At 40.9% G+C, this 15,477-nt stretch overlaps 1 protein-coding gene across 3 annotated transcripts in view; it reads right to left on the bottom strand.

Moving 5' to 3' along the window:
- cacna2d2a (calcium channel, voltage-dependent, alpha 2/delta subunit 2a) overlaps nt 1-15,477 on the bottom strand; it is a 141,687-nt gene that overhangs the window by 123,805 nt on the left and 2,405 nt on the right. For all 3 annotated transcript variants that reach the window (XM_031843958.1, XM_031843967.1, XM_031843976.1), the window contains exon 2: nt 11,854-11,935. In XM_031843958.1, coding sequence (XP_031699818.1) covers nt 11,854-11,935 — 82 coding nt within the window. The remainder of the gene's footprint in view (nt 1-11,853; nt 11,936-15,477) is intronic.

Below are 15,477 nucleotides of genomic sequence, written 5' to 3'. Positions count from 1 at the left end.
GTGAGTGAGTGAGTGAGTGAGTGAGTGAGTGAGTGAGTGAGTGAGTGAGTGTGTGTGTGTGTGTGTGTGTGTGTGTGTGTGTCTTTGAGACCATGACATCATTTCTGCAGTGTCTAATCAAGGAGAAATGGAGCAGGCTTTTGCAAGAGGGCTGTAATGGAAATACAATTGACCTGCTTTAATAAGAAAAACATGATACCTGCCCTTTACCCACACTTTCTCAGAGACACAGAACACTTTCACTACACCTGCGAAGACAAATGGCTTCACCACCTGCAAACAGATCCTAATGTATCTCTGCTCTTTTGAAGTTTTATCTTTTCTCAGTCAAGGATGGCGATTTAGTGCATGGCAAAACTCCATCTGTTCATTTCAATATGAATGGGCAAGTAAGTTTGGTGCTACTGGAGCAGCAGGGATGTGAAATTGAGGATGGCATGCAGAGCGGCCCCGACACGCAGGGTTAATTCAAACTGCCTTTGATGTCTGTCTGTGTGTGAAATGAGCTGGTGGCCCAGAGTTCACAAAAACACACGCCAGCGCACACATACACGGCCACGCACGCATATACACGTGTTTTAATCATCACACCGAAAAACTCAAGAGAACACTCGTGTAGCCACATGAATCCAAACACACGGGAAACACCAACTACTGTATAGCACCAAAACACAGATGAAAGCTCAACTTTACTGTGTCAGTGAGTCTTAAATCCATTGCACTCTTCAGGATTTCACTCCTGAGCATCCCCAGAAATTCCCTCACATGCCATCCACATCCACATCCACATCCACATCCACATCCACATCCACATCCACATCCACATGACAATGGAAGCTAAGCTGCCTGTAGGCAAAAACAGACTGCTGGCTTACACACACAATACCTATGTCAAGCAGATACTGCAGCTTTACATCAATAATAGTTTGAACATATCTGATTGATTAAGTTCTCAGTAGTTTCTCTAACACTTGTACAATTGAATTCTGCATTCCCACAGCATTCTAAATCACACATATGCAGTCATTAATATGATTATATGCATTTAGCTTGAATTAAACTAGACCGACTGTGCCATTTACAAATACATGCTGAGTTATAGTAATTACAGTGCTGATGTTAATTCAACTTTTATAACTGCAACAATAGACCACCACGTCTAAACTCGCAAAAGAAAAAAAAAGTCTGAGTGCCAGAATTATTAATAAAACAAACTCGGAACTTGGATGTCAGTTTACAGGACAAGCTGTTTAGCTAGAAGTCTGGCAATTATAAAGGCTCAATCATGCCATGAATACAACAATGAGCTTATGTAACCATCAATTATTGATTTGTTTTTGTTGTAGCATACTTTTAAACCATTTGAAAGTAAAGCTATCATTAATATAACACAGCAGCATTAACAATATGCCCAATTGAGAGAAAGCTGCTCAACAGATTGATGTTAGTTTAGTTTGAAAAGGTAAACTGTAATATTGGTTGGGGGGATGGAAATGTTTTTCATTATCTTGCAGTTTGACTTATAACACAAACACAAAGTAATGATGTTCTCTTTGTTTATAGTCAGTCCAACGTGTGATGGTGAGTTTCAGGCCTTTTACTACATCCCCTGCTTTGAGCAATGGCAACTGCTTGTACAGTATTCTCAGCTCCATGCAGTCTGGCTTTAGAACCGGCCATGGGTGTATCTCTGCAACACTTAAAGTGTTAAATGACATCGTATGCGCCATCGATAGGAACGAATACTGTGTGGCTGTGTTTGTTGACTTGGCAAAGGCCTTTGATTCTGTGGACCATATCATTCTGCTTGATAGGCTCAAAGACATAGGTCTTTCAGAGGGTGGTCTGGCATGGTTTAACACCTACTTTTCTGGACTTGTACATTCTGTGAGAGCTGAAGGTTACCTATCTGACCCACTGTCCAAGGGTGTTTCTCAGGGTTCTAGGTCCAACCTTATTCAAAATCTGCATAAACAGCATTGCTCACGCTGCAGGTGGCTCTCGCATCCATTTGTATGCCGACGACACCATCTTGTACACATCTAGCTCCTCCCTGAATACCGCCCTGACTTCCCTGCAGCACAGCTTCAATAGTCTCCAACATGCTTTCTCCAACCTTCATCTTCTCTTAAATGAACCAAACCAACATTTATCGTTTTCAACAGACACTTACCACAACCTGCCTGCACTCTCGAAATATCCTCCCTGGATGGATCAGAACTCCAATTTGTGGATTCCTATAAGTACTTGGGTATCTGGTTAGACAGTTCACTCACCTTTAGCATGTATACTTAAACTCACTGCTTTCCAAAGTTGGATCAAGAATTGGTTTTCTGTATGTAAAAAAGCCTCCTTTACCCATTCTGCAAAGCCCACCCTGGTTAAAATGACAGTCCCTCCTATCTTAGGCTAAGGTGACGTAATCTACAGGTCTGCCTCCAAAAATATTCTCAAACTAGATGTCCTCTACCATACCGCCATCCGCTTAGTCACCGGTGCCCCTTTCAACACTCATCACTGCAGCCTGTGCTCTTTAGTCAACTGGCCATCGCTCCACTGGTACCAGTTCATCTATAAAACTATCATTGGTAAAAATAACTACATATCTCAGCTCACTACTCATCTCCTCCAACGGTAACCGCAATTTACGCTCTAGCAATTTCATCAACATGGTCATTGCAAAAGTTTCTCTTTCCAGTTTGCTGCTGCAAGCAACTGGAATGAGTTACAAGAGAAGCTAAAACTCCACATTCTCATTCCCTTACCCTCCTTCAATAACTCATTATAAACAATAGTCTCTGATCACTGCAACTGCTTCTGAATTTGCTTCTCCAGGAAGACCGTTTGTTTTTTATATACTGTACATATTATGATGTTGTAATCTTATAATGAGATTGCTTGAGGTGTTAGGTGTTTTTTGGTGAAATCGTCATTGTAAATGACAACTGGTTCTCAACTGACTTATCTGGTTAAATAAAGGTAAAATAAATTAACATTTGAATACACTATTGGCTGTACATTTATGCATTTTCTGTGAAATGTAACTCCTCAAAATTACTTTTATATACTGCTAATTTGTAGGGCTGCCCCTTGTTAGTCAATTAGTCGACTAGGATTTCTTTAGTCGATTAGTCATTTTTAATGCTTTGTTTCATGCTGAATGACTTATTTCCAATAAACTTATTAGCATATATCTGGTAAACATTTAAAGTGGAGCTTTTGTGTGATTCTTTGAGGAGAAACTCAGACTCTCAATTAAATCACTTAATCGATTAATCGAGTAGATCATGGTTTCTGTTGAATGTTAATGAAGTGAACATGTGCTGTCTCGTGATTCTACTAATTTTATCAAAGTTTCACCAAGACCACTGTCTTTCCCGACTGCTTTTTGTGCTTAGACATTATCATCAAAACATTAATCATGCTTTGGGTACGTTTTACAGATACTTTCAGTATGAACATTTTGCAAGGGGGCTGATGGTAAACAAATGTCATTTCCAGAAGGAAGAGTTTGTACACTGGATGGATGAACTGTATGTTTGCAAATATACGTGTGCATGAATGAGTACTGTATATGTGTAACGCAGCTACAGTATTGTAGTGGTGGAGCACAAATCCCATCAAACAACGAAGCCCTGGGAAAGGGACCAGATGAGAGTGAGTCTAGTTCGAAGCCAAAGAAGAGGGTTGACAGACTGTGGAGGGAGGGAGAGCTTCTCTTTTAGGTTTTTACAGAAAACAAAACAGAAAATACTACGATCTGTGGAATTAAAAATGTGTAGGTTGCACTTCTTAAGAGCCCTCTCAGATGGCAGTAGAGAGATCAAAAATTAAAAAGCATTTCTAGGACTTCCACAGACGCGTGGCGTTTGAGAACCACCCACTGCTGAGTCAAGCCAATTAAAGTTATTCAGAACTGTGACCAATCAATCCCAGACTAGTGCAGTTGGAGGAGGAAGAGAAGAAGAGGAGGACAAAACCTCGGAGACTTCAGCGCACCCAAACTCTCTCACATGCACAAACAAACAGCCGTAAAAGAAATAAATACATTTTGTTCACAATGGAAAGTAAACGCTGCACCTACCACTTCACACATAGAGAAGCACTCCCTCTGCAGTGGAATGAATAAAGCACTTCACACCTGGAATTTTCTAGGGCATCACGCCACTCTACATTACCCACTGCAACCCACTCAGGGAACTGTACCTGTTTTTTTCCCTCTGTCAAGCACAGATAGCACCAAAGACACGTCATGCGCTCTCTGAAACATCAAACAGAAGACTACTGAAGTTACGCAAGGATGCTCACACACTGTGCAAATAATAGTGTAGAGAGACGGAGACAAGGAGAAAAGATTTGCAGCGTAGGCAAAACAAAGCATCTTCCTCTGACAGGACTGAAGCGTTAGCAGACCTCTAATCCTATTTTGACACATAATGCTATATTGCCTTCCTTTAAACATGTGCAAAAAAAGACACTAGTAGCATGAATGCATCTGGTTTTCCTTGAATTCATCAAGCAACAATTAGTTAGACAAATACAGCCCCCAAATGTACCACAGTGAATGTCAGCGAGATTCAGACACTCCAACTATCTCCGTTTGTTCTGTGCCGTTTCCTCCCCAGCGGACCTTTACAGCTTCCTCCTCTTAATTGGACTACTGTATGGAGTTTTTAAAATGTAAATGTGAAAATGTAAAACTCTGCATGAGCAGCAGGCGCCATGTATCACTGTGTCTTTACAGCCTTCATGAGACTGAGGAGTTAAAACATCGAGGTCAAAAGCAAACACTTTTGCTTCGCGGCAGAGATGTCGAGGAACTGACATATCTGCTGACAGTTTCTAAATAAAAGATGTAATATTACCTAACAAACAGAATCCTACCAAGAAAAGTACTTTGTGGAGGACTGATTTGAAATACAAATTATCGTAACATTAGCAGTTCATTTTCAGTTCAAATTTAAATCAAATAGGTTAATATTCTTTAACGTTTTGCGATGGTTCAACCCCACAAAAATTTTTCTAAATGCAAAATATCTGCAGCGATTATAGTTACAACACAATACAAAAAATATATATTAAAAAAAAATTGAAATTGACAGGGCACCAACACTATGTAATCTGGTTCTAGTTTTTCTAAACTGTCACATTTTTACTGCAAAGCTATTTAAAGTAATTCCTTCTAACACCAACCGCAGGATATCTGCATGCAGGGCTGCACTCTGCAGATATATGTATTTTCATTTATATAAACACCGCCAACCAGTGCCAGGCCATCAAGCCGGGGAGCTGAGGAAATCGTGTAACCTTCCCCAGTGTCGGAAAACCAACAAAAAGGCAGAAAAATAAATAGTGTGCATTCATGTGCCCTTCTGTTCTCCTGCCAGCCCAGAGCAGTGTGAGCCTGGGAGTAAAGGTGCTGACCAGCTCTCACACTGCTTAACGTTCAGCTTGCTACTGGTTTTATGTGCCTTTAACATCCACAGTTATTTTGTTGTGTGTTTTATTTTATTTTTTGTTTGGGAGTAAATACACAGTAAATGCTAGAGTTGGCACACAAACGGAGAAATGCGAGTTACACTAGGGTTCCACACAAAATTAAAAAGTGGTTCTCTAACTGACCGTGACTAAGCTTGCATGGCCCTGATGTGTAACACCGATGACCCTCTTTCCTGGTAATGGCAGATGCGATGTCTGAATTGGAATGTAGCCAGGTTTAGAAATGGGAGAATACACCCACATGGACACGCAAATGAATAGATAACTAGATAAATAAGGCTTCACAATCTATTTGTGATTATCATGTATCACAATAGAGCTAGTTATTGAACTTCAGGATGCTTTTCGTGTGCCTGTGGAAAAAAAGCACAGCTCAGGCATTCATTTGAAAGTGTCACTTGGTGGGGATGCCTAAGCAGAAGGCTGAACAAAAAGCAATGTCATCTGGGAAGGAAGGAGCTGTTTGGGCCAATTAAATACTTGCAAGCACACTTTCCTTGTAGGTTACTTTGTCACATGAATTCTACTGTTTACCTCACAATCAAAGAAATTGGGAATTTTCCAGAGCAGTGAAATCCTTTCTCATGATATTATGTTCAGTCTATGTTTTTGGCATCTGATAAGCCTTCAAATGCATCAATGTATAACTCAAACTGGACTTCCTGGATGGCATTTCTCGTTGACTCAGCAGTAACTGAAGCAAGCCACCCACACTGAAGCAGCTCCTTGCGTTGTTATGACACAGGGCTGTATCCGAGTATCGGAGGTTGGCATCAAATGTCTTGTCAAGATTCATGGTTTTGTTTTCTTATTCATTGACAAGATAGTTCTGAATTTAAATAAAAATGTTGCCAGTGTTGGATTATTTTCATTTTTCAGTTGTGTACAGCTACAGCTGAGAAAACGTAACATTTGACAACTTTGACTTATCAGTTAGTTGATAAGTTAGTTGAATCAAAGTGGGGTATCAAAAAAGTATATATATATTTTTTTTTTTTGTATCAGTACCAAAACTCTTTTTGTCATCAAAACAATACCAAGCCCTAACCATGATTTTATATTCAAAGGGCCAATAATTGCATAATTTGACAAATAATTTGAAGTGTGTTTAGTTTCTATTCTGCTTCAAAGGTGTTGTATCAAGTGCTACCAGTAGACATGATCAACAACTAATTGTAAAGCTGACACATGCATGTTATTATTAGTTCCTTAAAGACTCATCACTGTCTGTTACTTTTTATACCAGCTGAAAAGACTGTGCCGGGTTTGCTGATGCTGTGTATGTGCTAAAGTAGCAGTAATTATTTATTCATTGATGTTACCATAAAGACCTCAATAAGAGTAAACCAAGGTGCGTATTGATGCGTGCTACACAATGACTGAGGGATACTTAAGATGAGCCACTAGGAGAGAAACCCGGAGCCAGAGAGTAAACTATCTATCCTGCAGAAATAGCCTGTGATGTTTCACACAGCCAGATAACAAGCTGCTGTTGTGCAAGGTCCAGGCCTGGAGATGGAGGGGAGCTGAGAGAGGAGCTCTCTCTCTCTCTCTCTCCTTTAAAGGGAACTTCTCGGGGTGGGAGGAGGGACCTTCAACTCTCCCTGTAAACTGTCTACAGGCAAAAGGAGCTATTAAATCAAGAAACAAATGGCACTGATCAGCCCTCTCATCGTCGTCCACTGATAGATCAGCGCACTAAGGGGGGGGGAAGCTGACATCAGCTCTAGTGGGGGTGAAAGCAGGGGTGATGTCTAGTAGCACTGGGCATTTGAGACAGATTATTGGAAAATTTCTGTAGTCAGCGATAGTGAGTAAATCCACCAGTGCACTTTATAGAGATATCTGTTTGTTTGAGCCGCCTGTCCTCTTTTTCTAGAAAGCAGGAGGGAGGTTTGTAGAAAACATTTGGAATTGTGTTCAGCCTGCATACAACATCTCCCTCAAGTCATAAAAACATACCTGTGCAGACCAATTGGAACCAAAGGCTTCATTTATGTTGACATAAAAAAAAGGGAGACTTCCCACACGCGCACGTGCACACACACACACACACACACACACACACACACACACACACACACACACACACACACACACACATACACAGCCATGCACACTGGAAGCACTAGAGGAAAGAAAGTCTGTGTTGAACGGAGATAAACCTGCAGCCAGCATGAGGTCAGCAGGCCGACGGATGTAGTGTTGACCACCAGTGAAAAGAGACAGAGTGAAGGGCAAAAGTGCAGGCAAAAAACACACTTGGTCGAGTAAAAGATTCAAGCTCATGTGAAAACTGGATGAACACCATGTCCATTAATTGGCACTCTGTCTCTCCGCCCTGCTTCTACGTGTGGGTATATTGATCGGGATGTAGGTCGTCTCAGGTTTCCAGTAATCAAGAGCAGCAAACAGCAGGAAAGGGCGTGGAGGTGCGGCGGACAGATCCTCGGAGTGCAGAGTTGTAAAGTGCCAGGCGGAACCGAGGGGTTCAGGAGCAGTCATGTGCACCGGGCTAAATTATTCATGCTGATTAGGCTCTTCTTATTGAAATGAATTTGAGAGTTCAACACATGTTGCACAGCGTCGCCATTTAAGAAGCTGGCTTAATTGAAGCTGTGACTCTGTGTGTGTGCTTTTTGCAAGTTTGGAGGTATAAAGTAACTAAGTACATTTACTCAAGTACTGCACTAGAGTTCATTGAATATTTTGTGATACTTAATACTAATGCTCCACTACACTTAAAATATTTCAAATACAAATACAACATACAATACTTTTGGGCTGATGATTAGCATCTAATTGGGTCTCCTTGTCATATTTTAGATGTTTAATAGTTTTTACTAGGTCCACCAAAAGAAAAAATCCCCTTTAAACTGTGTCAGATGCTTTCATTGAAATAACTGTTCATGGCCCAAAGAGGTCAACTTAGCCAACGTCTTACAAAAGAGCAAAACTGAATACACAATTTGTGCAGAACAACTTATTTCTTACCACACTAATCATCACAGAACCCTTTAGATTTATCTTCTGACCCAGTGGTGGGGGCCTGAGCCCTAAGTTGGGAACCACTGGACTAACTACCCATCTGTATAAAGGTGTTATACCACTTTCACCAGCTACAACAGGAAAATGCTACTTATATAGTATTCTAATTATGTCATTACAATTATTTATCAGACAAGGGGGCTATTCTGCTCCACAATGAGTAGTTTTACTTATGATGTACATTAAGCTGATAATACTTCTGTACATGAGGAAGACATTGAAGATCTACTACTTTCACTGAGTATAGTCATCTTACAGCTTAGTACCGTGAACATGTGTCCACAGGTGTCTAAATATGTACGTAATGATATTATCTCTGATAAACCGTCAAATTGCTGTAATGACAGTATGTGGGTGTAGGCGCTCGTGCTCATGCGTGCCTATTTAAACTGTTCTGAAAAAGCCAGAGGATAGGGAAACAATGCCGGTGTCCACCGCCGCCTCTCATCTCCACATACTGTATGTAACACATCAAAAACAGCAGCGCACAGGATAATGAGGAGGATGAGGACTATAAACAGCATTTGTCTGCTCACATTTAAATTTACCAATTCTCGTCCCTCCTCTCTATCATTTCATCCATCTTAAGTAGTTTGACTCTAAATATACACACAAAACCGCCTGAACATCCATCTCAATTGTCAAGCCATTTTTCATCCTTTCTCTCTCTCTCTCAAAAAACCCCTCCTCCGCTCTAAAAGCCGCCCACTCTCCTTGTCGATCTGCGCTCCACACTCTTCCATTCCAAACTTCTAACTCCTCCGATACATCACTCACCCTCTGTCTTCCTTTCACTCCCCCGGGGAGAAATAACATCTTGACCAAACCTGGGCAGACGTATGAATGTGATTTTAAACATTTAAATAACTTCAGTTTTATGTATTTTTGGAGATACTTGAAACTTGCAGTATGCAAAAACTAAAAACACATCAAAACATTGTACATTTCTCAAGTCGACTAATTCTAAACATCTTCAGCTGTTTCTGTGCTGCCCTGTCTCGGCCTCTCTGTCTCTTTCACCCGCTACCTCGCTTGTTTGAAAAAATAAAATCTCGACCGAGAGGATCTAAACAGACCACATTATATTCAACTTACTTCCTTGTCTCTTTCCGTGTAAGACAAACTCGAAAATAATTTGCACACACTTTACATTTTTTTTTGTCTGTGAGAATAAACTATGCATGAAGAGGAAGGGGGCGCAGAGGGAGGCAATCTTGTTACCAGCCGGCATAGCCCTGGGAAGATTTCTATCAGACACACGTATAGAGAGAGGCATCCATTTAGAAAATGGCTTTTCTAGGCATGCTGGGCCATTTAGCACACCCTGTGACGACTCCTGTTTGGGGCCATGATAAATGTTCTTTCACACCCGCTCTGTGCACTCTGTCAGGCCAGCACGCACATGCTCACACAGCCATATGGGCGTCCTACACAAGACATAACTGGAATGGACTTCATATTTTTAGAGAGAGACTGGCTTCACTAGGTTCGGCCCACAGAGGAAACTTCAGCAACACGTAGCTTCAATTAGTTTGAATCCACAGAACAGAAAGCACTTAACGCCACGTCAAGATCACAGCTCAACACTAGCTCTCGTTACGTTCAGGATTATTCAGCTATGTCCAAGTTTTACAACAAGCAGTCAAGAGACACAATAACACATTTAACCAGACATACAGTGCATCGCTCTAAATATCATAGCGCTGAAACAATTACTCGACTAATCGATAAGGAGCCTGACAGGAATTAATCAGCAACTCCTTTTTTAAAGCAAAAGTACCAAACATTCCCCAGTTCCAGCTGCTCATTTGTGAGGATTTGCTACTTCTTTTGTCCTATTGGATTGTTAAGTCGATATCTTTTGGTTTTGGACTGTTGGTCAGACAAAACAAGCAATTTGATGGCAGCTCCTTCTGGGAAATTGTGATCGACCACTTTTTCTACCATTTTGTAGACCAAATGATGAATCTGCTTCTCAAGAAAAGAAACAGCAGAAGAATGAAAATTGAAAAAGATTATATAATCATGATTTGCATCATTTATAATAAAAGTAGGACTATTTATTTTTTTTAAATAGAGGGACAAATGTGATATTCTGGTAAAAACAATGCCTCTCGATGTTATTTTGTTTAAGTTTCAGGTAAGTTGAAGGATGACTCGCTTCTTTATCAGTTGAGAAAATTCTCCGTCCTCTTAGGCTCTTGAAACCCTTTCAGAAACCCTAAAAAAAATGCATTGTCACCAAGCTTTAATCAAAATTGGTTTTCATAGTTGGTGAAATTATGACATTTTGAATATTGCCGACAGATTTTTTATCACAAAGCAACAACATGCTTTCACCTTGAAACCATGTGTCATTAGTTTAGAAGTCCAGATCAGTAGGAGTATGAAAACATATTTACACAAACTGGGAAATGCAAATATTGTGATGGGTAAACATTCTCTGTTGTGTGTGTTTTATACTGGATGAGTGCTGAAAATCAACCTCTCTCTATCATGCAGTCGGAGTGTCTGGCTGATATCCACTACTGGTCACTAACCTTTGCACCAGCACCATCGCTGTCAACTCACTTTCTCCTCTCTGGGATCCATCAACGTCGCCACCGCACTAACAGCCATCACACTAACCACTGTTACTGCTATAGCATTAAAGCCGCCACAGGCATGGTACCGGCTGGATGAATCACACTCACCCATACAGCAATAATGAAGCATTTATCTCAGGGTGCATTACAAACCCTGGAAGCACGGTGAACATGCGCACATGGCAGAAATATGATGAAACAGTGTCAATCACACTCTGTTCAACCATCTGCTCTACAACAAGACAGACACGTGTTACACACAGCCTCATATGAGGACGCAGACACAAATAACCAACACCATATTCTTACCATATACATGTGTCATTTAGTGCTAGAACTTTAAAATTGTATGCTTTTTATAAATAGTTTTAACATTTTGCTAAGTTGTTAAAATCATTTTACTTGTTTTACAGTATATCTTTACTTTAAAATTTTGATTAAGAAAGGTCAAGCCAGAACTATCAGGAGTGATATCTGACTCACAAAAAATATTTGTTGAAAACAAATGTACAGTCAAAATAAAGTACATTTATAGTCATCAAATTTATCTCAAAATAGAGTTAATACGAAACCCAAATGTCTTTAAAAGAGGCAATGTGCTCATACAAACACACGCGCACACTTGGAAGCTTATGTTGTACAACCTCGCCCAGTGAAATCGTTTTGATTAATAATGCAGAAAAAAAGTGCCGCGTCACATGCAAGTATGACGTCAACTTACCGATCTCATCTGCTGAGTTCCGGTGACGTGCTGCAGAACCTTTTCCAGCTCCTTCTCGATGCGCCCGGCCCAGTGAATCATTCTGGGGAATAAAATTAGACATTTTCAATCTGCATCACTCGACATCATTACCTGAGCATGTCATCATCATTCATTTCTCTTGTCATTGGATGAGAGTGAGTGTGTGAGTAAGACTGTGTCAGAAAGAGTCCCTCCCAATATTTGTGTATCTCTCTTTCTGTTGTCAAACTGCCATATTCTCCCCCTTTCCGGATCCCTATCTGGACTCAACCCTGTCCTGCCTCTCCTAATGTCTGGGTTAATAATCGGCAGCTTCCATCTTGCATATATATGGTCGGCCCTGGCAGGACTGGTAGCGAACGTGCCTGTCTTGGCTCGGCTGGGATCAGTGGCTCTGCAATAAAACTGCTCAGGTTAGACAGAAATGCACCCTAAGCAGGACCTGATCTCTGTTAGACCGAGCCAAGTTTGGAATTAAGAGATCAAACGGCTCAAGCGCATCGCTGTATATCTCCCAGCAAGCAACAAATGACTTAATGGATCAAGATTTTCACTAGATTATTTTAAAGCAGCAGCAGCAGGGGCTAACCTGCCAACCTGGATACAAGCTGAACAATCCACAAGTATGGCCAACAAGAAATTCTCACTCAAAAAAAAAAATTCCATTATGATAGCTCATCTTTCAGCAATCAGATGAATAAATTCTGTCATGTGTTTGCGAGCCAACCACTGACTCTCTGCCAACCTTTTCCTGTCAGCAGTCTGCAGATAGCTAATCACCAGCATCAACAACACAACAGAGTCGTTTGTCTTTTAATATGATGACTGAGACAAATGTCATCTTTGAATGTCAGATTTGCTCAGAAGACAAGAGGGAAGACAGATTTATTTAATTGCACAAATCTGCAAAGTAGTGACAGCGGCTCGCCGTAATCACAAAGCCAGGGCAGGCCTCATCGGGAGTTTAACAGCAGAGCAAACACGCCAGGCTGTGTTTACGGGGGACAAGATTCAGAGCAAGCAAGAGGGCCTCCGAAAGGACGGTGCAGAGCGGGACCGCCGGGGAGAGGCCGCTGACTATGAAAAGGTCACCTCGATATGAAATGAAAACAAGCTTACAGTGAGAGCAGAGCCGAGGAGGACGCAGTGATACTAACAGTGAGGGACACTACCTCTGCCCCGAGCCACGCAGACTTCTTACACAACTTCATTAGGCTACACACACACACACACACACACACACACACACAGTCTATATTTGTTTGTGGGTGTGTATATATATATACAGAATGACATGCAGTAAGAGGGTCTTATTTCATATATTTTAAGCTTATGTAAATACACATATACCGTAGAGATGGCCAATATTGATGAAGCAGCACAGTATTGACCCAATCATTCACCAGATGATTTTAGATTTGATTAATTTGACTAAATTGGGTATTACTGTTTTCATGCACTATTTAATTCAAACTAAGGGTGGATGATATTGTCTATAACGTGGACTACATGGCTAAGCGGGAAAGAAGGTAAACCCTGTTCAGTTCACTCAGCTAGAAATAAGGCTGGGCAATGATTCAGCTAAATAATAGTGATGCGATTCTCATATCAAAAGATCTTTTACACAGATGTGTAAATTAGTGATAACAAGCTGACAGTTTTTTTCAATTAAAGTTACTACGAGGAACTTTCATTTTGTGTTGATGTTGGCGCTCCCTGTGGACAAAGGCGGCAGTGTTTCTGAGCACCAGATTCCCTTTAGAAAACCTCTTGTATTACTGCAGCAGGGTCTGACAGTATGCTCCTCTCAGTTCACGTTCTTTCCCTCCAGCGGGCGAAGCAATACGGCCTGGGCCTCCAGCAGTGTGGTGACTGTGTTGGCTAACAGCGGGGACCGGGGGAGCAGCAAGGGGAAGCTCTGCTCCTGGCTGGAGGAGGAGACACTGCTGCCAGGCCCAGAGCTCTCCACCTCTGCGGGTCCAAGGAAGCAGCAAGGCCGGATCTGGGTCTGTCTGGAGGCCCCACAGGAGTCCGAGCTAAAGGGGGTTTCTGATGAACCTGCATGATTTCGTCTGAATCGGACCTGGTGGCACCGATAACGAGCATTAAGAATAACTATATAGAATCTTCTCGCCGATGGTCTTGTTTACTTATATAGGCTGTTTAGAGGCATCAGTATTAAATTGAGACCGTTTTATAACCAGTTAAAAGTTCCTCATAATAAATTTAACCAAAAAGAACTTAATGGGTTAAATATGATTTAAACATTTCACCAACACTTGAGTAAATATTATCAAAGGATATTGTTAAAGATAATAAAAAGTGATAGTTACTGCAACATTAATTTTGCCCATGTTGCCAACCTCAGTCAAAGAAACTTTAAGAAAACTTAATGAGTTCGGATGAACACCCCGTGTGTCAGTCACACACTTGTCACTATGTTCATTCAATGGGTCCAAGTGCAACGCTGAAATATCTTAAAGGGAAAAATGTAAAAGGTGGACTATTGAGTCCAGTAACATCATTGTTTGAACTGTATCACAATAACAAAATACTCAGGCGACATTAAGTTTTGTATCACGATAAAAGTATCACATCCAAACATGTACCAGATGTACACACACCTGCACACATTAGCCTCGTCTCTCCTCCTTCCTGGTGCTTTCATTTTTTTTGATCTATTTCATTACATTGAATACAATAAGTCTAATCAAAAACTCACTTAAATATGCAGACTGATGTGAATGACATAAAGAAAGTCGAAAATGGAGCCTTAACACAACTGACCTGCATCAGGCGGAATCACATAAAGTTTACATTTAAAGGCACTTTTGTAAAATGCTGTATGATAACTTGACATTTATGTTAGACTAATTCTAAAGCAAAAGAGAAAAATATTTCACTGTCCCAAGTGTGCAGAATCCTCAATTCAGTAACAACTACTGAGATACAAGGAGACGGTAAATGATATGCACTGTTGAGGCTTAATCTTCAGTGAATGCTTGGAGACCCTCTGTGTTGAGAATGCTGGTGTCTCTCTTAAAAACAGAGAAGTTGTTACTACATGAAAGCAGACTGATGCTATCTGGCTCTTTGTAGTCTGATGTAGTATAATATCTTTGCTATTTGGTGCCTGTGTTTTTACTATTTTCTGTGTATTATGACTTGTGTTGGTAATGAAACATTATGGGAAAATGTGATGAAATGGGTTTGGATGGATGACCTGTGTGTCAGCCACACACCGTCACCATATTCGTTCTGCTGCAATGGGTCTTGTCATTCCAAGTGCAACGCCCAAATATCTTCCAGGGCAAGAGGTGGACTATTTTCGCATGTGTGGAAATAACAAAATTTGGAGGAAATTGCTTTGACTTTCATATAGACTCAGCTACGCAAGGATATTTTACATTCCTGAAGAAGATTGGACATTTAGATTACAGTTATCGAAACAGGTTTCCTCCACATAAATCAGAAATGCAGAAATAATTTCACCCCCGCAAACACTTTCTACCTCTACTCACACACACACACACACACACACACACACACGCATGCGCACACACACACACACACACACACACACACACACACACACACACACAC

The sequence above is a fragment of the Anarrhichthys ocellatus genome, unplaced genomic scaffold (genome assembly GCF_004355925.1).
Source record: "Anarrhichthys ocellatus isolate YVR2014 unplaced genomic scaffold, GSC_Weel_1.0 scaffold1, whole genome shotgun sequence".
Lineage (NCBI taxonomy): Eukaryota > Metazoa > Chordata > Actinopteri > Perciformes > Anarhichadidae > Anarrhichthys > Anarrhichthys ocellatus.
Note: the sequence above shows the minus strand (reverse complement) of the source record. Positions and strands in the feature narration are given on the sequence as shown.